Source organism: Podarcis erhardii, assembly GCF_964252035.2.
Source record: "Podarcis erhardii genome assembly, chromosome: 5".
In the NCBI taxonomy this organism is placed as follows: domain Eukaryota; kingdom Metazoa; phylum Chordata; class Lepidosauria; order Squamata; family Lacertidae; genus Podarcis; species Podarcis erhardii.
In genome coordinates this window covers 20,111,888-20,129,672 of record NC_138509.1, presented here as the reverse complement: position 1 = coordinate 20,129,672, position 17,785 = coordinate 20,111,888, and the positions used below count along the sequence as shown (strand labels likewise).

The following is a 17,785-nucleotide window of genomic DNA, read 5'->3' as shown; positions in this document are numbered from 1 at the left end:
ATTCATTCCTGACACAGGAATTGGGAAACATAAATTGGGAATATATATATATATATATATATATATGCGCAGGAGAACTGCTAGGACTACTGAAGTGTTGCTTTGATGCTCACTTCCGAGGAGCCCTTTCCCCTGCTAAATGCTGAGAGATGTCTGGTCTGTGCATGAAATGGGACTGGAAGGCATCTTTTCAAACATGAATGTGCAAGAGAACAGCCATCTTTAAATGTGTGCCTTTGGTGCCAGGTTTTCAAAGGTGGCTCCTGAGGGTTCTCGTGCAAGCATCTGATCCAAGAAGCATCAAATAAAACAGGAAGGATAAAATCTACCCCACGTTAATGCACACATCATTTTAATTTGGGGCCTGTGCCACGACACCCATTGCCATCTCTAATGCAAACATATATGTAGGCAGTTATTAAAAGACAGTTACCCAGCAGCTTGTAAAAGCTCTATTGAGTGACTGCAGCCTGTTGTGTAATTACATACTTAGCTCATCAGCGAAGTATTTATCATTATTAGCTGATCATTATCACTAGGAGAAGACACTAGAGTCTGGTCTATAAATACGCATTTAAACCAAATTTAAAACAGGATCGTCCAAGTCAGAGATAAAAGGAAATGGGAGGGAGGGAGGGAGGAATGAGGTCACTCAGTTCACTTGCTTGCCAATGAAGAAATATTATTTGTAACATTCCCTCTAATTTATGTCTTGATCTTCTCAGACTGGAAGCCAATGGAAGCATCCCCTTTTTTCAGAGGGTGAAGACAGAAACAAAACACTCATCGCAAATGGCCCTGAATCCCCAGTGCAATTCCAGATTTCTGATTTGCCTTACATACACATAAGCACAATACCAGAAAGTCAAACACTGGTTTAGCTCCTCCCCTCAGTCTCCGGGCAAGCTATCCATTTTAAATATATATATTTAAAATCAAATGCATATCGCATGTTCATTATTCACCTTTATTGAATGGAATTTGCAAAAACAGCTATTGGATTGGGCTGTGTGAGTTGGTAATGGAGAAGGTGCTAGCCAATACATTCCTTCCATTTTCTCCTAGTAATTCTTCACACTGAACTGCACTGAAAATATGCAGAGCTCATCCCGGGAAAGAAAATGTCTGTTTCTACTGAACATAGTGAGGGTGCTTTCAAAGTGGCCTCACTCGTCTTAACATGTTACTTCTGTCTTCAACCTGTGAAACCCAAACATGTACACAAGAAAACCTTGATAGAAGGTGCATGTAATAAAATCTTGATGTGTTTTTCCTACGGAAAACAGCTTCAGTAGGGTGTGGGTGGGTGGGTGGGTGTGTGATATACAAGAGAACAGGCCTTTTCTGTGGTGGCTCCCTGATTATGGAATGCTCCCCCCAGAGAAGCTCACCTGGTGCCATCACTACATGCCTACAGGTGCCAAGCAGAAGTATTCCTCTTTACTCAGGCCTATGGCCATTAAGTAATCTATGGCATGTGAAAGTGTGGGGGAGTGGAATGTCACTACGATGATTATTTTACTATTGGGCTGTCTGTCATTATTTTTTTATTATGTTTTTATCACTGATGTTCTATAATGTGTTTTTAATGTTGTACACCATCCTAGAATCTTCTGGTAAAGGGTGGTATATGCCGTGGCAAAAGCTGCATGCTCTGCTACCGGGGGCGGAGAGGAGGTGGGGGCGTGGCTGGTGCCCCCTCAGGGGCATGACATGCATCCCGGTGGTGTGGCACACTGCCCGCAGAGGGCGTGGTGTGCATCTGGGGGCGTGGTGCCCGGCGAGCGGGGGGTGCGCAGCACATGTCCAGGGAAGGCCACCATGATGGCACCCTACTGGAATAGTGGTGCCAGGGGCGGTCCGTTCCCTCCACACTCCTATTCCTCCGCCAATGGGTATATGAATTGAATAAATAATAATAAAAATAATATACTTGCATTATAGTGTTGTTGGGATTAATGTGAAGTCTCTCTCTTTCAACATTTTTCAAAATTACACCTTTAATGTTTCTCTGCTACCAAATTTGTTGATGCATTATCCATTTGCTTTTGATGCAGTGGATAGGTGCATATTAATTAGGTAAGTATTTAATTTGAAAACCTACTAAATACCAGACTCTTATAAGGGGCAGGGAACCCAACAGTAGCCAAGGCCTGGTGTCTTACTTACTGTGCTACCAGCGTACTGCTTCTGCTGAAAATGTGACTGACTCAGTGCAAGGGCATCACCAAGGCTGCAGTAATTTAATAATGATGATGATGATGATGATGATGATGATATCCTGTTTTTAAGCTATTGTGAGAATGGTATTTATCTTACTTGTAAAACTTGTGTGGAGATTCAGTTTGTGAAACCTTTGAGCACAATATACTTCCCACGAAAGGAGAGTAAGCAAGGGCATTGGTTACAGTGTAGCCAAGTAAAGGGACAATCGAGATTATTTCTGATTGAAATTTAGTGGTGCCAGAGAGTGAGATTATAGGTAAGAAAGTCAGCAGTCCTGGAAACTGGTAAAATATAAGACATCAATAATATGAGGCTAGCTGGATGCCACACACATACTACCAAATGGATCTGTTGGGGCCTAAAAAGTGAGCAAGGGTATGTTTTTCCAAGGTCAGTCCCATTGCATCTCACCTGATATCTGCCAAGGTCTTTTAAGCAAAAGAAGGTCTCCATCAAAGCCAAAATGAAGTAAGTAAATCCAAGACGCTGCAGAACACCTGGAATCCTTGCCCAGCTCCATGACACTGTAAGTACAAAGCTGAATGTTACATATAAGACCTAATCTGAGAAAAAAATTCCAGTACATGATTTGCAATCATGCATGTTACATATTTTTCTATTTGGCCCAAAATTACTGAGTAATCAGATGCATCAAGGATTTGGTTCCAATACCAAGAAACTTATGGATTAAGGCTTGGAGTCCAGTAATTGTGTGCATTCAGGTCCCAGAAGCCTCTTCAGGCATAGTAAAGAATACATGGGTGCAAGAATAGCCTTTGCAGTTGACAGGCAGTATGAGACTTCTAGATCAGTATGCGCCATCCTGGTGCCCTCCAGATGTTTTGGACTACCACTCACATCAGTCCCAGCCAGAACAGTCATAGAGTCATAGAACTGTGGGGTTGGACAGGACAGCAAGGGGCATCTAGTCCAACCCCCTGCAATGCAGGAATCTTTTGCCCAACGTGGGCTCGAACCCACGACCCTGATATTAAGGAGTCTCATGCTCCACCAACTGAGCTATCATGTTGACTGAGGCTAGTGGGAGTGGCATTTTAAAATTTCCGGAGGGCACTAGGATGGTGAAGGCTATTCTAGATTCACCATAGATCCTAGGAGCTGACCTTTTGCCTTTCATTGGCCAACTCTTTGAAGTAGCATTCTGAGCCTATTGCACATCAGGCTTCAGCTCAACTCCCCAGTGTCACCTCCAGCCAAGAGCAGCAGAACCCCTGGATTGCAAAAAACCAAACGCTTTCAGGTCTGGAATTGGGTATAGCTGTCCACATCAACAGCCTCACTCTGACAATGCGCTCAATGAACTACAGAACATTTGGAGAAAGTTCCTCTATGCAACCTTCATTGCGCCCTGTGCGCATCAATGTCTTTGCCTCCCTGTCAGCCCACCACTACTAAGAGATGAAAGTTAGCTAGTCTCCTTAGACGTGCCCAGACATTTTGACAATTTCTGACAGTTTCAGATATGTCTCAGCTTTCTCCCAATCAAGCTGTCTGTTCTCTATTCTAAAATACTGTCCTTTCCACAAAGCCACCCAGCAACTTAAAGTGCTTACATTTACAATTGTGAATCTGAGGATTAATCAGCAGGTTTCATACTTTTAAAGCTCTGGGCTCCATCCAGCTTGTGCTGTCCACTTAAAGGGGAAGTATTCCCATCAGTCCATTACTGCCATTTATTCTTAATGTACTGCTCTTTTGTTGTGCAAGCACAAAGGGGACAAAGACAGAAGAGGAGGCTGCTGAAGAGTGCTTGGCTTTCTCATTTGCTCTCATGGAGGCGGAACTTGGCCATTCCGAACAAAAGGACAAGGAACTAAAGTCAAATTTTATGGGAATGTCATTTGTCTAAGGCGAACATTTTGTTTTATGTTCTCTATTTCAAGCTGTAGGATATTTTGGAGTAGGGGGCAGTATTTTACAGTCCATTTTCCTTGTGGTGAGTAAGCACTGGAGACTTATCTGATTATTTACATCACGGGTTGCCAATGTGGTGACTTCCATATGTTGCTGGACTCAACACTAGCCAGGATGATGGGGCTGGCTGGGGATGATGGGAACTATAGTCTAACAACTTCTGGAGGGCTTTACATTGGCTGCCCCCAATGGGGCTGGAAAAAAATCTCTGAGCCAGAAACTCTGGAGAGATACTGCCACTCAGGATAGACCATATTGGGACTGACAGACCAATAGGCTAGCTCACTATAAGATACTAGCAAATCTTGGCATTCTGTAAATTTAGTGAACTATTGCTAGCAGCTCCTCTTAGCCCTGCAGCTAAGCCTTACTCAATTGTGAAAAGATAACAGAGTCTGCACAGTCCTGACATTTTGTCCTGGATGTAGCTTGGCTTGCTAGTGCTGGAATGAGGAGATTTATAATTTTGACCTTTTGATATGAAGGTGTTCCTCCTTCAAAGGCTACTAGCTATGACACGACTATTGATGACTGCTAGCCACAGTGACTATGCTTTGCTGCCACAGTTGGAGCTGGCAACAGTTCTGAATACCAGTTGCTAGAAACCACAGAAGAGGAGAGGCCTGTTGTGTTCCCACCCTGCTTGCTGGTTTCCCACAGCCTTCTAGACATACCATTCTTTTTCTAACTTTTATGCTCTCACAGGTATTTGTGTGGAATCATTTCAGAGAGGACTGAAATTGCATATATATATATATATATATATATATATATATATATATATATATGAAATCGCTGTGTTGCTAAATATATAATCCTGTCTTGCCTTTCAAACACACAAATGTTGGCATGAATGGGGGTGGGCAACCAAAGACCCTTTGACTAATGGGATGAGTGTAAAAAATGCTAGAATTGAAACGTTGCTGAGAAAGTCCATTCTGATTCAGATAAATGGAAAAGTGTGGTATAATATTACCTGTTTTCCATCACATTATGAAAAAATGTTAGATTGTACTGGGGTGTGATTGGGTTAGTATTAGGTTTTTTGATCATATGATACATGGTAGAAACCCTTCACATTACTCTTGGGAAACTACAAAGCCAGCTGGCAGATACTGAAAACTCAAGTCACAAATTCGCAACGTATCATTTAGCTCATTTTCAATCACATTTAGTTATTTATTAAATTATTAAATTATTGTATTTTCAGAACCCTAAAATAGTCAGGTATGATAAAATTTGCATCATGCCAATCAGCCAGGCATAGACTAAGGTACTGGTATTAAATATAATCTTTTATTACATTTCCTCTCTTCATTCCATATTTGAATATGAGACACAATCAGCCATATGAATTGGTTCAATTATTTCCAAGATTTCTTTTGGAGTCTCGGTACAAAACACATCTGAGCACAAAAGCCAATGAAAAAGGGAGGTAGTGGATCAGGAAGATAATAAAATATAATCTGGAGGCTTAAAATTCATAATTCTAGATCTGTAGGGCTCAGATGCAAAGTTTTCCAAAAGAGAAACTTCCTACACTTAAGATTATTTTCCTGTTGCTCACGCTTAAAATTCTGAATTTGGCTCAGGTGAAGGCAAATTATGCTACTGCAGGGGTAGCTGCCTTGTTGTCTAGCATAAATAGCAATATCTGGAACATATAATAAAGCTTATCCTGCAAATTCTTAACTGTTAAATGTTTTTCTTTACTAATGTTTTCGCTGCTTTCAAATTATTTTAAGTACTATAGCATACCCTCCAACATTCCTCAGATGAAAATAGGGACATTTCTCACTCCCCTCCAACTGGCCTTCATCAACTGCCCGCCCCCCCCCCATTTTTTGGTCATTGTCCCCCACAGAGCCTTTTCTGTCAGAAGAAGGGGCAAGATTAGACGCAGATGCACAAAGCATTTTTTAAATAATAATAATAAATCAAGACTCCTGGCGCTGCACTCCATTTCCTCTTTCTTCCCACCTGGGGCAGCCCTGCCCTCTGCCTGCACCTCACAGCCAACGTATCACGCGGAGCTGGGCCTTGGTCGCAGCAGCCTTTTCTCCTGAATTGCTCCCCAGCAATTGCTGTAAACTGCCCAAGGGAGAAGGCTAGTTAGTGGTGGCCACGGAGAGGCAATGGGATACTCCCTAGCAGACGCCACTGCCATCACCACCGTTTCTTGGGACAAGGGCCAGCTCATCCTCCTCCTCGACCTCAGCAGTGGCAGCAGTGGCAGGGGAAATAGGGACATTCCAGGATCAAATCAGAAGCCAGGACAGCTTTCATAATTCCAGGACTGTGACTGAACAATAGGGGCACTTGGAGGATATGATGTACAATCCATTATCCCTTTGAAGTAAGTCACAATGACATGAATTTTACAGGTAAGAAACTGAGATGTGGATACATCAAACCCACAGTGTCAGAAGGACACTGACAAACTAGAACGTGTCCAGAGAAGGGCAACCAAAATGGTCAAAGGCCTGGAAGCGATGCCTTATGAAGAACGGCTAAGGGAGCTGGGCATGTTTAGCCTGGAGAAGAGGAGGTTAAGGGGTGATATGATAGCCATGTTCAAATATATAAAAGGATGTCACATAGAGGAGGGAGAAAGGTTGTTTTCTCCTGCTCCAGAGAAGCGGACACGGAGCAATGGTTCCAAACTACAAGAAAGAAGATTCCACCTAAACATTAGGAAGAACTTCCTAACAGTAAGAGCTGTTCGACAGTGGAATTTGCTGCCAAGGAGTGTGGTGGAGTCTCCTTCTTTGGAGGTCTTTAAGCAGAGGCTTGACAACCATATGTCAGGAGTGCTCTGATGGTGTTTCCTGCTTGGCAGGCGGTTGGACTCGATGGCCCTTGTGGTCTCTTCCAACTCTATGATTCTATGATTCTATGATTCTAACCCTAGGCCCTATTCAGATGGAATAAGGCCTACGGTCTGATGGAGGCAATTCCACACCCTGTTTCCTTGGCAACACAAATCATAAGGCAAGGTATTCATCCAAACACCCTTTTAAATGCTGTCTCAAACCCATTAGTGTCCTCTGCTAAAACTGCAAGCAGACAAAACTTTCCCAGGCCCAAGTATCTTTCTCAAACACTGAATTCATTGTTAGCTAAATTCTCTTTAACACTGGAACCTGCTGGTATGCCCAAATACTTTTACATTTCAGAAATGCAGTCCATTTATACTCTACTTAAGGTGATGTTCAACGTTGTTTGTTCTGCCAGAAATTATTCACGTCCCTTTCCTAATTTTATTCACTAGACTAAAGCTTCTTTTAGGTTTAGGACTGTCAGCTGTTGATAATCTTATTGAAGTAGGGTGCTTTTTAGAGCAATGGGAGTGACTTTCGTTATAGTCTTCTGCACACCTTTGGGAAACATAGTCCTCTAAACACAGTAGTACTTCTAAGCAAACAGGCCTGAGATTGCTCTGTAAATCCTGTAAAAGGAACGCAAGGATGATGATGATGATGATGATGATGATGATGATGATGAAGCAGCAGCAGGAGGAGGAGTGTTAGCATTGCTATGGATGAAATGTCTATGCTAGAAGCTGAAGGAAAATATATTTAATTGAATATTTTGAGTTGGACTGGGGGTTTTAAGACAGCCATTGTCTCTTACATCCTGCCATGCTATACAGAGGCGCGCTCCTCCCAAGACAGATGGATGCCAACACTCTGAAGAAAACCTATCTGAATACAGTACCACCCACCCACAGTGCCGTCCTCTACAGAGGAAACCAGCTTCAGAATCCTGCAAATACAGAACTTTATTAAGGCTTCCATTATTAAGCTCTTCCTTTAAAGAAAGCAGAAACTCGTGGTTAGGAAGAAATATGTGTGACCCCAACTGCACTGCACTGTGGATTTAAAAGGGCAACTGTCAAGAACATAATGCATTTCGGGGGTGGAGATTGGGATTTGAAAGCTGATACCACAATGGCTCAATAAGTACTCAGCACTTGGAACTGGCTATCCTGCAGTACTGAAGTGCAGAGATTTGCAAAAAAATAAAAATAAAAAAGTCACAAACATATCTATTCTAAGTGCCAAGTTCTTAGTTCCTTCTCATTTCTCTCCCTTCCCTTGGGCTGCATAAAAAGAGCTGTCTTTGGTTTCTGCTGGAAAATGGATGCTGCACGTAACAGCCAAAAGAGGGAGGGAGGGAGGGAGGGAAGGAGAAAGCATTCTGATAAATAAATGATCCACACAGGGTGTTATGCCACCATGACTGTTGCTGCCTTTCCCAAATACTTCCAGTGCTTACAGGATTTGCCATTGGGGGCAGCAGAAATGAGACACCTCCGGTCTGGTAATTGTTGTTTCTAAAAGTCTCCAGATCAGATTATTGTCACTAAAAGTACCTCTCTGTTTTGCCAAACTAAATTAGCAAGCCATTTTTGCTGAAAGCAGAAAAGTGTTAACAGTTGACATGCCCAGCACCAGCTGCTGGGACTTTAATAGGCAATAACTAGATATGTTCTGCTGGTGAATGCAAAGTTGTAATTTGCTGTTGCAGACTGTTGTGTATTTAGCAAAACAAGCAAATAAAACTATAGCAACTATTGCTCAAAAGGCCAAAAAAAAAAAAAAACCACCAGGGACTTCTTTTTAGAAAGCATAGTAGGGTCCCCCAATCAATAAATGGTTTTAACCATTTGTTATTTTTAAAGCCTAGATCTTCTGTCTGCAGATGGAGATAATAATGCACCATTGGGGAAAATAATAGTCCTATTCATGAATTCAAAAGGCCACATGGAGGCTCTTCACTTTCCCCTTCTGAGCAGGACGATCTGAAGTGGGTTGCAAACATGTTACAAGTCTCCTTGCTATGAGGAACTCAGTCATATGTGCTCACGAGGCCCCATAAACCTTCTCTCTAAACACAAGAAGATTGGGGAGGGAGCAGGCATCATAGGATTGTAGAGGTCATTTAGTCCACACACACCCCCGAAATGCAGGAATCTCAACTAAATCATCCATGACCATCCAACCTCTGCTTAAAAACCTCCAATGAAACAGAGTCTCCAAAACTTCCTGAGGGAGTCCGTTCCACTGCAAAACATCACCTATTGTCAGAAAGTTCTTCCTGGTGCTTAGTTGGAATCTTCTTTCTTGTAACTTGAAGCCATTGGTTCGGGTCCCACCCTCTGGAGCAGCAGAAATCAAGCATGTACCATCCTTCGTGTATCACTCCTTCAGATATTTGAAGATGGATATCTCCTCTCTGTCTCCTCTTTTCCAGGCTAAATATACCCAGTTCCCTCAACCATTCCTTATAAGGTTTGGTTTCCAGACTCTTATCATCTTGGTGGCTCTCGTCTGCACATGTTGCAGCTTGTCAATATCCTTCTTAAATTGCAGCAACCAGAACTGGACAGAGTATCCCAGAACTGCACAGAGACACTGGGGGCAGGGCCAGCAATGCCCCACAGCAAAAAAAGGGGGAGCAGGGGGCACTTGGCCATAGAGATTTAAAGCACAAGCCATGCCTGGAAAGCACGGAGGAAAGATAAGTGTGGATATTGTACGTGATTGTATGATAAAAACACTAACGACCGAAAGGCAATTATACTTACATGGACCATCTCTTGGTCCATAGTTAAGGAAGCAGAGTCCCATCAAGAGTAAGATCACAGTCCTCCAGGTCAATTTACGCAAGAGCTGGATACGGCTCACTCCTCTTTTCATCATCGCATGGAAAGCCAGTGCTACTGATGTGCCAATGATGAAAACAAACCTATAAACATCAAGGATTTGTCAACAACCCAACTCCAACCATACATTCATTGATTTTCCTTTTGATTCAAATCTATTGGACTCCATTCGCCTAAGTAAAATCTCCATTGACAAGGAAGGTAAGGATGAATGGGCATTTGTTTGGGGATATATTTTCATCTCACACTTCCCAAATGGGTGTTCCTGAAGTAAATAAAATTATTTTCTAGAAAAGAAACCACCTTTCCTAGTAAATGAGACAAACTACAACTCAGATTTAAAAGCAGCTTGCCTTGTTGGCTAAGAGGGCTGTGGTAGAGGAAATGGCCCTTGTGGAAATGCCCTTAGATTGTCTCCTAGAGTTTGGGAGCTATAGTAACATGCTAGCAGCCTCCTGCTCTTTATGCAAGAGAAAGTCAGTATTAGGGCAAATGATTCAGTGAAAGAACTGTTCCAACTAGTCTTCCTTGGGTATATCCATTTCAGCAACCAGTAACCCAACATTCATCAGTTGGAGAGTCATTCTTTTAAATTTACTTTTAATATCAGGAATGGCAAAGGGCCAAATCAGAGATGATGGCAGAAGACTAGGTCTAAACCAATCATGTATAAAGAGAAGAAGTCTGTTTTTGAGAGCTATGGAGTGAATAGATAGGAGCAGCTGATGTGTCCAAAATAAAGGGACAGGTTTTGGTGCGTGGTAATGGTTTTATTGTAAACTAGTTATAAAACCAATACAAGTTTGCACATACAAAGAACAAAGGTTGCATTTAGTTCTAATGAATGGTAACTTTGCCATATTGATTTATGCTAGCTTTGTGTTTATTTTTACATTGTTGGTTACGTACTATTGTTTTTCATTGCTTTTAAATTTATTTTGCTTGCATTTTTTATTTTATTACTGAGTTTTGTAAACTGCCCAGAGGACAGAGGAAATGTTGTAAATAATCTATAAATTGATTTACATCTAATCAATTAATTCAGTCAAAACACAGATTAATCAACTAAAAGTTCTTTTTTAAATAGTTGGCAGTTTAATAGGCACAAAATTCCTAATAAACCAGCTGGTAGAATTCAGTACTACAAGATGTGGAAATAACTACCGGCTTACATAGCTTTAAAAGTTGATTAGACAAATTATTGGAGAATTTATTTGAGTTTAAACTAAAACCTCAATATAGAGATTGAAACATGGTTGAAAGCATAATTGAATACACTATTAAATTAAATACACCATTACTTTGAAGTGAACATGAAATTGAAATAATTAATGAAGTAATTGGTAACTATTTTCAATCTAATGAAAAGGGGAAGTCAGAGAGGGAATAGGATTGTATATAATTTGGTGTGCAGGGGGGCTATTTTAAGAGAACATTTAAACAAATACGGCAGCATTATCTAAACAAAAGTAAAGACACAGTTCAACAGAAAGGGGAAATAAAGAGCAAGAAGATGAACATAAGCAAAAAGAGGATATATATTTTTAAAATGTGACTAATAACTTTGCCTTATAAAATAAGTGTTCTGAACAATCAGCTATTGCTTGAACAGCATGAAAACCTGAGACGGATGTAAAGATGCTAATTCAGGATGTGGAGAGGAAAACAGTCTTCAGGGAAAGGACATTTTTTAAAAAAATGCCAAATGTGCAAATCTGTCATTCTTTGCCTTAATGGGCACTTATAAATGTGCAACTTGCCAAAGATCTTCCTCCACAATATGATTGTGGTTATAAAACGAACAGCATGGTCAATAACATGATCTAATCTGATTGAAGGGGCCAGTAAGAAAATTATTACCCACTTTACAACCCATTAACATCAACCTTACATTACAGGAATGCACACGATAGATTTAAAACTTGCTTACTTAAAGCAAGGGGGTTTAAATAAACTCCATTACATTTGTTGGGGTTTAGTTGTTGTTTTTTTATGGTGAAGCAAAAATGAATACCCCCCTGGTGACTGGACCAAAATGGGGAAGGGGATATGCTGCTGATAGGATGCTTGCTGAGTTAGGGTATTTTGACAGTCATATATAGATGTTGGAGAGAATGACTGTTTAGATAGCTTTTGCCTTGACAAACTGATACAGATGGGGAAAATATGGCACAGAGGAAGCTCAAATATCTCGAATGTCGTTACTAGGATTTAGGACACAGAGACTCTGACTTGGAACAGAATGCATCGCTTGGAATTTTTAATTGCATCTGTGTTGCCAAGAAAGCTCTATATGCACCCATCTTGGAACAAAGACTAACATTATATGTTATTATTAATCACAGAATTCAGAAGTATTAAGAATTTGCCCATCATATATCACTGGCTGTAATAGAAAGCAAAATTATGTAAGGTTACATTGACCTTTAACCTAAGAAACATGACCAAGATACCGTCATTCTATTCAGCGGTAAGTTTGAAGGCTGATTTGAACAGGAAAAAATAGTTTGAAAAGGAACTTTCATGTTAGAAAAAGGCTACTAGTCTGAGTGGGTTATTGATCAAGAAAATGGCTGTTATGAGGAAGTTAAGGGATTCTGTTCCATCACTTGTCAGGCCTATGCAGATTATAAGTGTCAAATTATAGTTTTGCCATTACAGTAAGTCCGTAATTTATGCACATTTAAGTTGTGTGCATTCAGTTTTATTTTTGTGTGGCAATATTATTATTTTAAGAAGTGGAAAGAGGGCAGGGTTCCAGGAAAAATGACTGGCAATCCCACCTGTCACTGAACCCAATGGGCTTTGATTGTACGTGGTTTTGGCTTTAGGCACGATCCCTGGATCATACTGGGTAAATTATGGGCTTACTGTTCAGTTTGGCAAAGTCCTAAGTGTGAAACTAAAGCAAATAGCAAAGCAAAATCCCTTAAGGTGACCAGGAAGGTAAGAAAGTTGGCCTTTTCACATTACCTGCTAATCATTTAAATCCATTCATATATTTAACTACAAGGCATTAAGGTTAAAATAACCAAGTGATATCCATGCATGTGTGAACAAGTTCAAAGAATTTTTCAGAGCAGAAAGAAATGATATTGCTGAGCAGTTTTTGATAGCTTACCAGGGCATGACCAGATCGGCAACTGTCAGTCCTATGGATGAAAACACAACAATGATTTTAAAATGCTGATTGTTTAACAATACAGTTTACCAATTCATGTGGTAGATAAGAACAACAAAATGGATCTGATGTCTGACACAGCATCTTGCTACTCCTCATGGCCCTATGAATACATTTGGAAGCATACTAGAATTATTTGCAAATACTACAGCATTTGTAAGTTTACACATCCTCCAGTCATTATGATTGCCTCCTGCTACCACAATAACCCTTGCAAAAATATTCTGACTCTTACACAAATTATTTTTGGTTTCTGAATAAGGCAAATATGCCACACCTTTTATGCAGAGTAAGCATATTTGTGTAAGTTTTCTTTACTTCTTTCATTTGTTCTGAGTTCCGAATTTGAATTTTCTTACTTCAAAGGGCAAGGGGATTTTTCACAGCAGAGTGTTGCTGAGTTGGCTCGTATAACCCAGATTCAGATATGGCAAAGCACTGAAAACCAAGATCAATGCCCAGATAAAAGCAGCATAATTTTCTTGCTGGGTCACACCCCAGTCATGGCTAGCCCTGCCATCTGCCATGATGAAGACCTGTTTCAAGAGGCACCATGAGGGGGTGGACACATAGAGACATAAGATTAAATGGTACAGAAATTGGTTGTTGTTTTTAAAGGTCTCCAATTCAGGTAGCAAAAAGTTTTGGGCTTTCACTGACCAGAGTTCATCTACTCCGTTATTTTACGTATTTAGTACTTTTGACTCAACATTTTGTTTCTAATAGAATTGTAGAGTTGGGAGGAACCCAAGGGCCATCTTGTCCAGCCGCTGCAATGCAGAAATATCAACTAAAACATCCATGACAGATAGTCATCCAACCTCTACTTAAAAACCTCCAAGGAAGGAGAGTCCACAACCTGGTAAGGGAGACCATTCCACTAGTAGATATGAGTCAGAACCTCACAATCAGAGGTCAAATGTGATTCCCACCCTCTTATTGTTCCCAGAATGTGATATTGAGAGATATATTGCCACTATAGAAGGAGGTACTATTTACCAGGCAGAGCTAATAAAACAGGTTGCTTATTTTTAAGTGTATGTCTTCAGGTTCTGTACCCGCACATAGTAACTTCCTCCTTTGCTCCTCATATCTTTAATTTGCCTAATCATTTTTCAAAATAATGTGCAAAGAAACATTTCTGTGAAGGTCAATGCCTCACAACAGCACTGGATTTAGGGAAGTGCAGTTCTCTTAATAATAATAATAATAATAATAATAATAATTTATTATTTATACCCCGCCCATCTGGCTGGGCCTCCCCAGCCACTCTGGGCGGCTTCCAAAAGAATATTAAAATACTATGATACATCAAACATTAAAAGCATCCCTAAACAGGGCTGCCTTCAGATGTCTTCTAAAAGTCTGGTAGTTGTTGTTCTCTTTGACATCTGGTGGGAGGGCATTCCACAGGGAGGGCGCCACTACCGAGAAGGCCCTCTGCCTGGTTCCCTGTAACTTGACTTCTCGCAGTGAGGGAACCGCCAGAAGGCCCTCGGTGCTGGACCTCAGTGTCCGGGTAGAATGATGGGGGTGGAGACGCTCCTTCAGGTATACTGGACCGAGGCCGTTTAGGGCTTTAAAGGTCAGCACCAACACTTTGAATTGTGCTCGGAAACGTACTGGGAGCCAATGTAGGTCTTTCAAGACCGGTGTTATATGGTCTCGGCGGCCGCTCCCTGTCACCAGTCTGGCTGCTGCGTTCTGGATTAGTTGTAGTTTCCGGGTCACCTTCAAAGGTAGCCCCACGTAGAGTGCATTGCAGTAGTCCAAGCGGGAGATAACCAGAGCATGCACCACTCTGGCGAGGCAGTCCACAGGCAGATAGGGTCTCAGCCTGCGTACCAGATGGAGCTGGTACACAGCTGCCCTGGACACGGATTTAACTTGTGCCTCCATGGACAGCTGTGAGTCCAAAATGACTCCCAGGCTGCACACCTGGTCCTTCAGGGGCACAGGTACCCCATTCAGGACCAGGGAGTCCTCCACACCTGCCCGCCTCCTGTCCCCCAGAAACAGTACTTCTGTCTTGTCAGGATTCAATCTCAATCTGTTAGCCGCCATCCATCCTCCAACCGCCTCCAGACACTCACACAGGACTGTCACCGCCTTCACTGGTTCTGATTTGAAAGAGAGGTAGAGCTGGGTATCATCCGCATACTGATGAACACCCAGCCCAAACCCCCTGATGATCTCTCCCAGCGGCTGCATGTAGATGTTGAAAAGCATGGGGGAGAGGACAGAACCCTGAGGCACCCCACAAGTGAGAGCCCAGGGGTCTGAACACTCATCCCCCACCACCACTTTCTGAACACGGCCCAGGAGGAAGGAGCGGAACCACTGTATGACAGTGCCCCCCAGCTCCCAGCCCCTCAAGACGGTCCAGGAGGATGTTATGGTCGATGGTATCAAACGCCGCTGAGAGATCCAGCAGAACCAGGAAACAGCTCTCACCTTTGTCCCTAGCCCGCCGGAGATCATCAACCAGTGCGACCAAGGCAGTTTCAGTCCCATGATGAGGCCTGAATCCCGACTGGAAGGGATCCAAATGGTCCGCTTCTTCCAGGCGTGCCTGGAGTTGTTCAGCAACCACTCGCTCAATCACCTTGCCCAAGAATGGAAGATTTGAGACTGGGCGATAGTTGGCCATCGTGGCCGCATCTAAAGATGGTTTTTTAAGAAGTGGTTTGATAACCGCCTCTTTCAGTGGGTCTGGGAAGGCTCCCTCACGGAGGGAAGCATTCACCACCTCACGAAGCCCATCACCCAGTCCTTCCCGGCTAGCTTTTATAAGCCAGGATGGGCAAGGATCAAGGAGACAGGTGGTTGGTTTCACTCGTCCAAGCAGCCTGTCCACATCCTCGGTGGTAACAGATTGGAATTGATCCCATGCAATTTGACTAGACAGGACTCTAGCACTCTCCCGCCCCGGCCCTGCTCCCACGGTGGCGTCTACCTCTTCCCGAATCTGAGCGACTTTATCTGCAAAAAACTTTGCAAAATCATTGCAGGAGATCATGTGGCCCGTACTGGGCCCCGATGTAGCAGGTGGTTCCGCTAAATTGCGGACCACCTGAAAAAGTCTCCTGCTGCTGTTTTCTGCAGATGCAATAGAGGCGGCGAAGAAAGTTTTCTTCGCCGTCGCTACCGCCACTTGGTAGGCTCGACATTGAGCTCTAACCTGTGTCAGTAGGCTTAACAACCCAAGAGTCTTTGGGGGAATCTTGTGATTGTTCAAAGTGATATAATCCTGCTTTAAATGTATAGTGTAGATGGGTCCCATGTCTTAAAACACAGACCCTGCCCAGGTTATGGCACACCAAGTCAAACACAGCCCACTAGCAATGTATGGCAAGCAATCCAGAGCCTTATAACTCTAATTTTGAGGCCTGGACCTCAAAAATAGAAGAGTTGTCAAGGACTTGGCAAGCCACTATGAATGACTGGTAGATTGTGCCTGGCTTGGAAGCTCCACCTGGTCAGACTTTATGTAACATGTGAATGGCCATGCAAGTGTATACAGTGGTACCTCGGGTTAAGAACTTAATTCATTCTGGAGGTCCGTTCTTAACCTGAAACTGTTCTTAACCTGAAGCACCACTTTAGCTAATGGGGCCTCCTGCTGCCCCTGCGCCGCTGCTGCACAATTTCTATTCTCATCCTGAAGCAAAGTTCTTAATCCAAGGTAATATTTCTGGGTTAGCGGAGTCTGTAACCTGAAGCGTATGTAACCTGAAGCGTATGTAACCCGAGGTACCACTGTATAACAGTCCACATACACGTTAGTGAGGACAAAATAATATGAAATGAATGACCCTTCATTTCTAGTATGCTCTTTTCCCTGTTCAGTAACTTCACAACACAAAAGTGATGAAGATATATCTAACTTTGTTTCACAGAGTCAGTGGGCCAGTGCCAATTGGCAGGGACAGAGGAATATTTCAAGAAACATTTGTTGAGCGTTGACAAGTTGTAAGAGGAGATCCACCAAACCAATACTCTCGTGACTGAAGCAGGACTGGAAAAGACGTGTGGTTTTCCCAGATTAAACTGTGCATGTAATTAAAGCCTGTGTTATGAAGATGGCAGTTCAGAAGTACCGCCAATTGATTTCTGAGCTAAAATACAGAGCGAGGCAATTATTGTACTTGGCATCATGCTAATCCATTTAACTGAGAGCCCAATAACAGGAAACCATTGTTACACAATATGTAACTCAGATTGGGGCTACTGTAACATGATCTTAAAAGCTTCTCTAGCTCTCAGAAGTCAATATACTCCTTGCAAAAAAGGAAGGGTCAGCAAAACGGAGCTGTTACAGACCTTGCTTAAACCTAAAGAAAATGGCCTCATAGACAATGCACTGAGACAATAAAATTAAAGGATGAACTCCAGCTAAATAAAGTAATGGTCCTCCAGTGGAAAGGCAAAATACAATTAGCATTCACATGCTTATTTTAAGATCAATATTTTTTCCTGCTGATTTGCTGAAGAGGCTTTTATGAAGTTTAAGCAGAGTTCATTGTTAAATACTCTTTACCTACAGAGGATATGGTAGGCCATATTAATTCCTGTTTCTTTTGGAGATCAATAATGAGTTTGCTGATTTGTATAAAGTGCTTAGGGATGCAGCAAATGCAATGGGAAGTTGTCCCCTACCATTCCACGCAGCATGCTCAAAGAACCAGTAGCCCCCGCCTCCACAGTTCAGAAAAACCATGATGGTGAGAGAAAATCTGAAAGAGGAAAAGGGTTAATGGGTTAGGAAACCAGGT

The 17,785-nt window shown here is 42.2% G+C and overlaps 1 protein-coding gene across 4 annotated transcripts in view; it reads right to left on the bottom strand.

Annotated features, from left to right (window-relative positions):
- The window catches only part of LOC309341560 (heparan-alpha-glucosaminide N-acetyltransferase-like), a 178,957-nt gene that overhangs the window by 61,543 nt on the left and 99,629 nt on the right, over nt 1-17,785 (bottom strand). For all 4 annotated transcript variants that reach the window (XM_081861216.1, XM_081861218.1, XM_081861215.1 and 1 more), the window contains 4 exons: nt 17,670-17,746; nt 12,951-12,981; nt 9,752-9,912; nt 2,638-2,750 (listed from right to left, as the gene is read on the bottom strand). In XM_081861216.1, coding sequence (XP_081717342.1) covers nt 2,638-2,750; nt 9,752-9,912; nt 12,951-12,981; nt 17,670-17,746 — 382 coding nt within the window. The remainder of the gene's footprint in view (nt 1-2,637; nt 2,751-9,751; nt 9,913-12,950; nt 12,982-17,669; nt 17,747-17,785) is intronic.